Genomic DNA, 11,339 nt, shown 5'->3' on the forward strand with positions numbered 1-11,339 from the left:
TTTTTCAGTGGAATACAAATACTGATCAAATTATCAATAACAACATGCAATTAGTTTCATAAATGGTTTGTGAATATCCCTAAAGAGTGTAGTGGATTACTGTTTGTTGTTTGTCTTCAGGGAGGATTTTTTCACATCATTTTTTTCATCTCTACCTAGATCATCTTCCTGAATATGGGATTCACGAGTCCCCATATCAACGCCCAATACAGCACAGTTGTAGGTTTCCTTAATGGGACTCCAAGCATAGCTGACCATTCATAAGACCACGTGACAGGTCATTGTACCATGAAAAGCTGCCATAATTTCTCCTCTCTACCTTAGCTTTGAGAGAATGCTTGTTGGATAAGTTAAGAGCCAGGCATTTGCTATACTTTGAATCTGTATCATTACCCTTCTTCTTACCCTAGCTGCAATTCCCTATCTATCAAATCTGACTGGAGAATTCAAATACAGCAACGAATTGAGAATGAACTAAATCCCTATTGTTTAAGATTGGGAATAATTTTCACAAACAATACAAGATCTAGGAATGTTATTCACAACCGGAATCCAACTCAACAACCCATACTTGCGATATTTCTCTTTATTAGTACCCTCATGACTGGGGGCGGAGGGAAGGAAAGAAGTAGGAAAAAAACCATCATTTTGAGAGTTATCTCGATTCTCACTTATATTTAATGATGTAACTCTGACATTTTGCTGAACAGAAAGCCTTAGTCCCAGGATTATTTTTTTTTTTTTATAGTAAAAGGGCTCAGGAGTCCAAAAGTAGTAAGCAATATTTTTTTTCCTTTCTTTTTTTTTTTGGCAGAATTTTGAAACCTTGAATATATAAGCTTTGTCTGGCTCTGCCATAATATTACTGTTGGTGGAGAGATAATAGTAAGCTCCTATTTGTTTTATATTGCACTTTCATATTCTATTGGATCCTGCTTATGGAAAAACCCTGTTGGAGATGTACATTTAAATCAGCCATTGGAATAGGCTACCAAGCATAAGTCCCATTGCAACTCTATTCTGGCAGGTTGAGATAGTTCATCCTTCTTTGCATGAACAAAGGAACATTAAATGTCATTACCTTTGAGAACAGAAATGTGCTGCCGGCTCTCCCCATCTGTAGGGTAGTTCCTGAATTCAATATCCTCGCCATCTTTCAATTCAACCTTATCATAACCATACCAGCCAAGAAGTTCATTCATGGTGTTTTCAGCAAAGTTCTGAAAGAGAAGAATTGCCTGCTTATTTAGGTAATCAATAATCATTTTGGAAAGAATGCATAAATCGAAATCTATTTGCACTGTACCAAGTACTGCTAGCATTGTCCCACCCCCTCCAGACTCATGTTCTTTTTCAAGTCACGTATAAAATATATAATGCATTTAAATCCCATGATGCCCTGTGTAATTATGAAATACCTTTATACTTTTCTAATTTTAAGAAAGTAAAAAAAGAAGAGTTTATTATTTTTGCTTAGGGAGAGGTCATATTTTTAGCCTATATTTATTAGCAAAATGTATGTAACGTGCTTCTATAAAAATATTGAAAAGTGAAACACAAAACTAGATGAGAACAAAAGACTTCCTTATGAAAACAATTAATCAACCTTTTCAGAACTACAGATTAATTTAAATTGGAATAGCTTTCCAACTTAAATGTGGATTCTTAACATGAATGCCTTAGATTAACTAAAATATCAATAAAGAAATAATTTCTTCATTGTCAATATGTAAGACAAGTAACAATACAAGCTTTCTTTTTCATTTTTCATTGAGTGGGAGGTTTTTTTTTAACTTTATACTCCTTTTTGGCTTACATACATAACATTAAAATTTAAACATCCAGAAATATGCATTTCATTGCCTATATTTTCTTGCTGCACAAACCCATGGTCAGTTGGATTTTCTCCTATTGCTTCACAATTCAGTTCAATACAACAAACATTTCTTAAGCACCTACATATACCAGATATTGTTTTGGGTGCACTTATGAACTGTAACTATCCTTAAAGTTAACCACCAACAAATTTTATAATCATTATGGAATTGATTTTTCAAGTTCATGCTATCAGTCCAGCAAATCTAAAATTTTAGTCTTACCAACTCTAAATTCCAAAACAAGATGTAAAACTGTATATTCTGATATTCTTTTGTGATGTGATGGAAAACTATGTGATGATATAAATAAAATACCTGGCTTGATTGCCATAAACTACCACTTCAAATTTTCCTTTTAGTTCAAATGCTCTTGGATTCTGCTATGTGGAAATTAGAATTTCAGAATTACATTTTAATTTGTAATTTATGTACCTGAAATAATATTCTAGGGTATTCTGGTAAATATCTAACAACCAACTTGGGGGAAAAAATGGTATATACACATGGAACATTTTTAAATTTAATCTGCATTATTAACATTTTTCTGTCACTTTCTTAAGTCTAGACAATCAACAAACATTAAATCACTCCCTGATGTGTACAATTTATTGGTTTCTGGTATAAAGGCTAGCACAACAAATTTAACAGTTGGTTCTCAGAGCTAGTATAGGCTAACTCCAGTGCATCATGGATTCTACCTCCGAGGTGCTAAAACAACATGAGTATTTTGGGTTTTCTTGAATTTTGTGTTTTAAGATTTCAACTGGGATCGTATACAAATGAAAAGCTATTTCACTACTGATTTTGCAAAAACAAACCTGGCATTTCAAATGACCCATTTAGCATAGAGATCTAACTGAGTCAAACTATGATGCAATGACATGCCAGTAAGTTTAAAAAAAAAAAGAAAAGAAAAATTGTTTCTGTAAGAAGTTAACTCTCTTTGATGGTTGATCATTTCTACGTTCTATTAATTAATACATAAATAAGGTGTGAGGGGAAGCCAGGTGGCTCAGTGAGTAAGAGCACCAGCTCCAGTGTCAGGATGACCTGGGGATCAAATCCGGGCTCAGATACTTAGCACCACACCCAGAAATAACTGGCCATGTAACCTTGAGCAAGTTACTTAACCCCGATTGCTTTAAAAAAAAAAAAAAAAACAATAAGGTGTGAACAATAAGAAGAATAAACCTAGTAACTTCCAGAATCCCTCCCCTGAGGAGGCTTGTGCTAAATATTTCTCTCTTAAATCAGAAGAACATTTCTTTGAGATGGTATTCTCCCTTATTATCTTGCTTTTTTCATTCAACTTAGTGTCTGACTTGAGAAAAAGAAGTGATGTTGCTGACCTAAGCTCACATCGTACAAGTCCCTTCCCCATCAGTCAAGAAGCCAAAACCTAAATTGCTAAGACATATTATGAAAGGGGAAATTTACCATCCAATGACTTTTAAAGATTCTTATAGTCTTCTCAATGTAAGTAGAAGTCATCAAATTGCTCCTAGTCTGTCTACTCTGACATTGTGATTAAAGTAAAGTAAGGACAAAATACTGGGTTCAAACTTTTTTGAATCATGTCCAGTATGGCTAACTGAAAGAGGAATTAAACTGCCTTAGGACGTAGTGGCTTTCTCCTTACAAAGAGGCTTCAGACAAAGACCACTTGTCAAGCATGTTGTACAAGGAATTCTGGTTCAAATATGGATTGGACTGCATGGTCTCTCAGTTTCCCTCCAACTCTAAGACTTTTAATTTCTGTACTTATATATGGATGCCTAAGCTGATCTTTCTCCCTCCTCTGACCCAACCCAACCAGTGGGCATGTTCTCTTCATTTCTACCAATAACACATCTTAATTATATATTCTCTTAATCATTTATCATATTCTAATTTGGATTTTATTAATTTTTGTGCACATCTTGGCACTCTAACTAGATTGTAAGCTCTCTGTATATTCACCTCTACCAAGTATAATGCCTTGAATGCAATTCACATTTAATGATTTATTTGTTGAATCCAATTCAATCAAAGTGCACATCGAATCATAGATTCTTCATAATTGTAGAATGAATGAAGGAATGAACTTTGTCACAGTTTATAGCTCCATCTAATTTCTGTAATGAATGTATAATCCATAATACATAATTTATAGATATGTCTTCTTTTACCAAAGAATACAAGATACAAATACACTTATTTTTTCAGACCCATATTTTGCAGAATATAATTCAGGATTTTTGTGATACCTAGAACCTAATCTGTATTTTTAATCCCAGGTTCTTAGCATTTGGTTAGTCTAATTATGACTCTCAGATACTATGGTTTGATTTGCAAACCATTTGACTTTATAGATGCTTAATATGAATTTACATTTTTTCATAATTTTCAATTAAGTATAAAAAATTTCTTTTACTCTAATCAGGAAGATAATGAAATTGATATGTAGGGCAGGAAGACAGCAGCTGTTACTAATAATGTTAATGAAGTCACCAGTCCCTCTCCCACTCTGAAGCTGCCTGCAGGCAACAGAAGAATGCAAGGAAAGCGTGGGCTTCTGGGTTAATGTCAAGCTGGCTTGATATGCTATAGGGATTAAACTGGGCTTTTTGGAAGAGAGTTTGGCAAGGGAGCTGGGTGAGACCTTTCCATGGCAAAAAGAGTTCATCTCCAGAGACTTTTGTTAGCTCTGTAATTCCCCTATATATTGACATTTGTATTCCCTTGCGTTCCATGGGTCCTTTTTAAAGGAAAAGTCCTGCTCATCAGATTGTTCGATCAACTGCTTAAGACTACAGACACAGCATATGCTAAAGGGCTATGCAGTGATGATGCTTTGTCATAAAGTTAGTGACTGTTAAATGCTTGACAACACTTTCTGAGGCATTCCTCAATTTTCCTGAGTCTGTTTGAGTCAGAGATTGCAAATCCATGGCAGACAGAGACCATGATATCTGGACAAGGAAGAAAGACTGCCGACAGAGCACCTCCTCCCTCTTCTTAACTCTACCACTTCAAAACCTCAAAGGCATTCTGGAAGCAAAATATGGGTGAGAATGATAAGGGATACTTGCTACTTTTTCCTGGTTCTCCTCCTACCTGTCTAACGATTCCTTCTCAATCTCTGTCACTGGTTCAACATCAATATCATGCCTGCTAACTACTGGTGTTCTCCAAGGTTTTGTCCTGAGCCTTTTCTTCTCCTCTTTCTACCCATGCTCTTACTGGCTTCATTAGCATCCACAGTTATAAGTATTATTCTATGCAGATTTCTCACAGATCTATACATCCAGCCCCAGTATTTCCTGGAAGCTTCAGCCCCCCATTACCTATTGGACATTTAAAACTAGGTATCTTGGAGACACCTTAAATACATGTACAAAACTGACCTTATTACCTTTCCCCTGTGCCCATCCCTCTTTCAGACTTCTCTATTTCTGTCAAAGGTACCACAAATATTCTTTTCTTAGATTTGTAAACTTGATGCCAAACCATATTGTTTCTAGCTGTACAGCATCTTATCTCTCTATTCACATAAATCACAACTTTAGTTCAGGTCCTTCTCACCTTTTACCTAGATTATTTGTTAACAGCTTCCTAACTGGTTTCCCTTGCTCAAGTTTCTCCCCACTCCATCCATTCTCACACTTCTGTCAAGGTGATTTTCCTTAATAATGCCACTCCCTTACCCAGTAAACTCCAGTGGCTCCCTGTTGCCTCTGGGACAAAAACAGATTTTAAAAACTTTTATAACTTGACCCCAACCTATCTTTCCATATTCATTATCCATCTTTCTTCCTTCTGCACTGTGGTCCAGTCAATCTGAACCTTCTTTCTCTTCCTCACACATGACACTCCATCTCCCATCTCTGTGTGACTTTGTACCTGTTGACCTCAATATCTGGAATACATTAACTTATCAGCTCTACCTCACAGAATCACTCTTTTAAAGAGATTGTTTCATTCTTTTTATTTCTATCTCGAACACTTAGCACAGTGCCTGGCACAGAGTAAGTACTTAATAAATGTTTATTGATTTATTGATTGGTTTCTCTATAGCCTTCAGTACAACAGCACTATTACTTCTAATCCTTCCATTTTAAAAAAAAAATCTATAATCCAAAGGCAGTAAGAAGAAACATTGGTCTTCTAGGGTCATTGTGGTTCAGTCTTTAAGATCCAGTCATGGACCTTCCAAACAGACCTTCAAGTGTAGACTGGGCTAGAGATGGGAAGGCAGGGGAGGAGAGAGAGGAATAATCTAGATTGAACAGTTACTCTGAGGGAAGAAAAAAAAACCCATTGTTCAGTTATCATCAACACATTAAGACAGGATTTGGGATAATTTGGGCTATCACCCCTGCAAATAGGATGTGACTTCAGGGGTTCTGACAGAGTGAATACTCTTTTGATGTCTTATAAAAGTAAATTCAACCAACTGTTGTTGAATGTCAGTCCTCTATTTGGCATTCCAAGTCCTTCAAGACCTGTCCTCCACACCTTTCCAGGCTTCTTACACCTTACACCCCGCCATGTAGTCTAGGATCCAGTCACATTGGTCTCCTTGCAATTCCTTGAACAACACACTCCACCTACGAATCAGGGTGTTTCCACCAGCTGTCCCTCACTCCTGGAATGTTCTCACTTCTTACCTCTGCCTCTTGGTTTGCTTCAAGTCCCAGCTAAAATCCCATCTTCTACACAAAGCCTTTCCAGGTGCCTTTAATTCTGGTGTCTCCCTTCCTTTACTTATCTCTAATTTATCCCGTATATCGAATTTTTGCCAGGTTCTTTTTCTGTAGTCTTCCCTGCTGGAAGGTGAGCTCTGTGAGAGCAGGGACTATTTTTTGTCTTTCTTTGCATCCCCAGAACTTAGCACAATGACTAGGACATAGTCAGATCTTAATATTCATTGACTGATCATGAACTAACTAGAGTGCAGAATGAGAAATATGCATGTTTCTGTATATTGCCACTAAGCGAATTTGTTTTGCTTGACTATCCATATTTTTTACAAGAAATTTATTTTTGTGGATTTTTTCTCCAGTGGGGTCAGGACAGGGAGAGAAAAATAGGTTTCTTTTCTCTTTCTTTTTAAAATAGAGAGGTTGGGTGGCTAGGTGGTGCAGTGAATAGAGCACCGGCCCTGGAGTCAGGAAGACCTGAGTTCAAATCCGACCTCAGACACTTAACACTTAACTAGCTGTGTGACTCTGGGCAAGTCACTTAACCCCAATTGCCCCTCCAAAAAACAAAATAAAATAGAGAGGTAGTGGGTTGTTACAGATGTGGAATGTTATAAGCACTTTCAAATGAGGTCATTATATTATTACTTTTAGACTGGTTTATTTTGTTACAAGAGACCTCTCATTAAATGGGAGTAATCTGTAAATGTTTATAATGCAAAAACAAAACAGATCAATAAAACCGAGAGAGAGAGAAAGAGAGAGAGAGAGAGAGAGAGGTAAGAAGGAAGGAAGGGAGGAAGGGAGGGAGGAAGGGAGGAAGGAAGGAAGGAAGGAAGGAAGGAAGGAAGGAAGGAAGGAAGGAAGGAAGGAAGGAAGGAAGGAAGGAAGGAAGGAAGGAAGGAAGGAAGGACAAGTCTAATCTAGGATGCACTGAAGCCAATCATATAGGCAAAACCCCTGATTTAGTAGAAGGCAGTGGACTACACCAACATAACTGGCAAGACCTTTGCAGCCTCTAGTGATAACTTATCATAGGATCAATAGTAAGTTTATCCTTGACCATGACTGGGGCTTAAATACTGGACAACACTGACCCTAGAAGACCAGGGTTTCTTCTTATTGCCTTTCAAGTATAGAGTTTAAAAATGGAAGACTTAGAAGTAATAGTACTGCTGTACTATAGACTATAGAGAAATCAATCAATAAACATTTATTAATTGCTTACTGTGTGCCAGGTACTGTGCTAAGTGCTTAGGATACAAATAAAAGGAATGAAATATATACCAGGGTTATATGATGATATAGGGGCACCCTTCATCCTCCAGGAAGGGAGAGTAAGAAGGACCAGTTTTAAAGAATGCATATTGTTAATATAATTGGGAAGGCAGGGAAGTTGATCTGTGGAACAGGAGGATAGCAACCATTAGCCCTAACAAGGGCAGCATCAGCCTCTCTTCTGCTCTGAGGCTGCCTGGAAGCAGTAAGGATAACCTGCTCTAGAATTCAGTTGGCCCATTGCACTATGGTGATAGCACTATGCATTTTGCAAGGAAGACAAGTAAGAGAGATCTTCTAGCAGAACAGTACCACCATAAGGACCCTGGATATATGGATGACTTTTCCTGAGTGTCTGTCTTTATCTTTGTGCTTTCTTACATCCTATATCCCTGAAGAAAATCTTAGATTTGAGTTGAACTGCAAACTACTTGAGTTCTCAGTTGAGTCTTCAACAAGCATTACACATCCTGAGCTAGACACTAGGGATACAAATACAATGAATTAAACAATCTCTATTTATAGGGAGCTTATGTTATAAGGGAGTGGATATTACATTGCAATGGGTGGGATATATAAGCACATCTAATAAACAGAACAAGAAGAAATACAAAGTTGTTAACTACAAAATATTTTTGGGAGAGGGTACTAGCATTTAGGGAAAAGACCAGGGAAGACTTTATGTTAAAGGTGGTGCTTGATATGTCTTGAAGGAGGAGAGTGAGGCAGAGCTGACGAGGAAATAATATATCAAAGGGCAAGACAGTGATAACCTATCACAGGATTGGTGGTAAGTTTATCCTCAACCAAGACCTTCTGAGCCCTTCCCTACTCTCCTGGGCAGATCTATGTCAAAGGTAATGCAGTCTGCAGTCCATGATGATGGGACCCTAACAATGTCAATGAAAACAAGGCATTGTATTTAAGGCTGAATGTTCCCTCATATCATCAAACACAAACACATAACTATAAATATTTCAACATGGAAACCATAAAACTGGAAGTCAAAAGTAAGCTTGATAAAACAAAGTGAGCTAAGTATATAGTATTGAAGCTGGATTGTAATCACACTCTGATATACTGCACAAATGTAGAAAGAAAGACCCAAGCCCAGACCTTCTGCATTTACCTAGCAGGAGTTCCAACTCTTAGTTCTGACTGGGCCTGATACTAAACTGAACCAAAGCAATAAAGTACATTCTTGTAATTTGTTGGTTCTCAGGGTTGAAACTCAGCAAGAAAATAATAATAACAGTTCACATTTATATACCATTTTATGGTTTACAAAGTATTTTCCTTACAACAATGCTGCGAGATAGGTATTTTAAAAATTATCTATCACCAGGTATATGATATATTCTAAGGTTTATATATGAAAAAATGGATTTAGAATACAGAAAGTGATATTTAGGTTTAACATAAGGAAACATCACTTAAATAATAATAAAAACAAGTTATTGTGCCAAGAGATTGCAGAATTTGCTTCCCTATAACACACAACACTCTACTTTGTGTGGCTTACATCCAACTCATTTTAATTCAACAAATAATGTCTGGTGGCAAACTTAACATACAGAATCCTATGCTAAGTTATGTGAAAGACTCATACATAAATAAGACATAATCCCTACCTTCAATCAGATTAGCACCTAGTAGGGGAAAAACAAGCATATAAATAATTGTACTAAGGCAGCATATGATGTGTTGTAAAAGGTAGAGAGAACAGTAGGGGTTCACAGAAAGGATTGTTAAAAACTTGCTTACAGGGAATGAAGGAAGGCTTTTCAGAGAAGGTAACTTTTGAATTCGACCTCAAATGAAAGATAGGTTTCAGCAGATAGAAATTGGGAGAAGGGACTCTAGGGAAAAGGAATAAAAAGTAGAAACAGGAAAGTACAGACTGTATATCAAGGAAACAGAATAATCTAATTTTTCTGGAGTGTCCCTGCAAGAAAGAAAGTAGTGAGAAATATGTCTGTAAAGATAGGATATTGCTAGATTATGCAGGTCCTTGAATGGCAGGCTACTGAGTTTCACTTTCTTTTTAAGGCAATGAAAAGCCATTGAAGACTTTTCATTGGGGCAGTGACACGATCTAAGGCAGGATTAAATGACTTCTTGAAGACCTTTCCATCTCTAAAATTCTATGAAATTAAAAAATGTCATAACTCCTTAGGATCAGAAGCATTTCAGATAAACTCTTTAAGAAATCTAACCCCCATAGTCCCCAGCATGCTCCATGAGGATATAGAAATGCCCATCTGGACTAGACAAAAGAGACCACAATCCTGAAGGTGCAGGTGGATTGATTCATAGCATATCTGAATTATAGGAGGATAACAAATACTTGGGAGAAAATCTTGGACTTTATTGTCACTAAAAGAAAAGATCCAGAAAATATTGATTATTATCAATTCATACACCTACTTTCTTATCTCTACAAAATCTAAATTGTCATTAAAAATCTAATTTGGAGAGCCTAGCCTTTCTTGCAACAGGCTATCTCTGCTCTAGACACACCACCTCCTCCAGTCTAGTGTTCTTTCACTTCTCCATAACCTTTTTTTTTTTTGGAGAAGGGAAGGCAGGGAAATTGGGGTTAAGTGATTGACCAAGGTCACACAGCTAGTTTTTTGTGTTAACTGTCTGAGGCCAGATTTGAACTCAGGTCCTCCTGACTCCAGAGCTGGTGCTCTATTCACTTCCCCACCTAGCTGCCCCTCCATAACCTTCTATACCTGAAATCTTGCACATTAGAAATCTCTCGCCCCATTCAACCTCACTAATTGGTATCTCCCTCTATATTACATGAGAGGAGAAAAACTATCCTGTTGTACCTAAGATGCTCGCCCTCCCTATAAAACTCCCAGTCCCAGCCTCTTGACTACTGCTCTAGAAACACATGGAAACACTTACATGAACTGCTGCAAAATGAAGTAAGCACAATCAGGAGAGCAATGTACAATACGACAAAGTAAATCAAAAGGTTAATAACAAAACAATTGAAATTAAATGCTGAAAATTTTTAATGACTATGCTTGGCCTCAGTGAAAAGATAAGTAAAAAATCACTTAGCCTCACTTCTTCACAGAGATAAGGAACCATGGGCATGGAATGCTGCAGGGTCACATTTTTTTTAATATGTTGATTAGTTTTACTGAATTTTTTCCCCTCTATTTTTATTCTTTATCTTAAATGATAAGTCCCTGGGAAAGGCAATGGCAGGAAAGATACAGTGGGAGAGGAAGGTAAGGTGAAAAACAGAAGATATCAATGAAACCATTTTTTAAAAAGAAAGCATGGAATTCAAATCCAAATGGGACTCCTTGTAGAAGGTAACATCTTCCACATGCTTCTGTTTGCAGATGGCATTATTCACATTCTCTTAAGCTCCAGAACATTGTAGAACCTCCTCAATGAAATCTAAAATCAATTAAAAGTGTTTGACTTAACTATGTGTGCAGGAAAAGTGAAGTAGATGAAGAATACCTATTGTTCAAAC

The 11,339-nt window shown here is 36.9% G+C and overlaps 1 protein-coding gene across 3 annotated transcripts in view; it reads right to left on the reverse strand.

The window, feature by feature from the left end:
* The window catches only part of SOBP (sine oculis binding protein homolog), a 226,550-nt gene that overhangs the window by 199,936 nt on the left and 15,275 nt on the right, over nt 1–11,339 (reverse strand). For all 3 annotated transcript variants that reach the window (XM_069077109.1, XM_069077107.1, XM_069077108.1), the window contains exon 2: nt 1,082–1,220. In XM_069077109.1, the coding sequence (XP_068933210.1) occupies nt 1,082–1,220 (139 nt within the window). The remainder of the gene's footprint in view (nt 1–1,081; nt 1,221–11,339) is intronic.

The sequence above is a fragment of the Petaurus breviceps genome, unplaced genomic scaffold (genome assembly GCF_028583685.1).
Source record: "Petaurus breviceps papuanus isolate PSGF00001 unplaced genomic scaffold, PetGlider_PUasm1.0 90977, whole genome shotgun sequence".
NCBI lineage: Eukaryota > Metazoa > Chordata > Mammalia > Diprotodontia > Petauridae > Petaurus > Petaurus breviceps.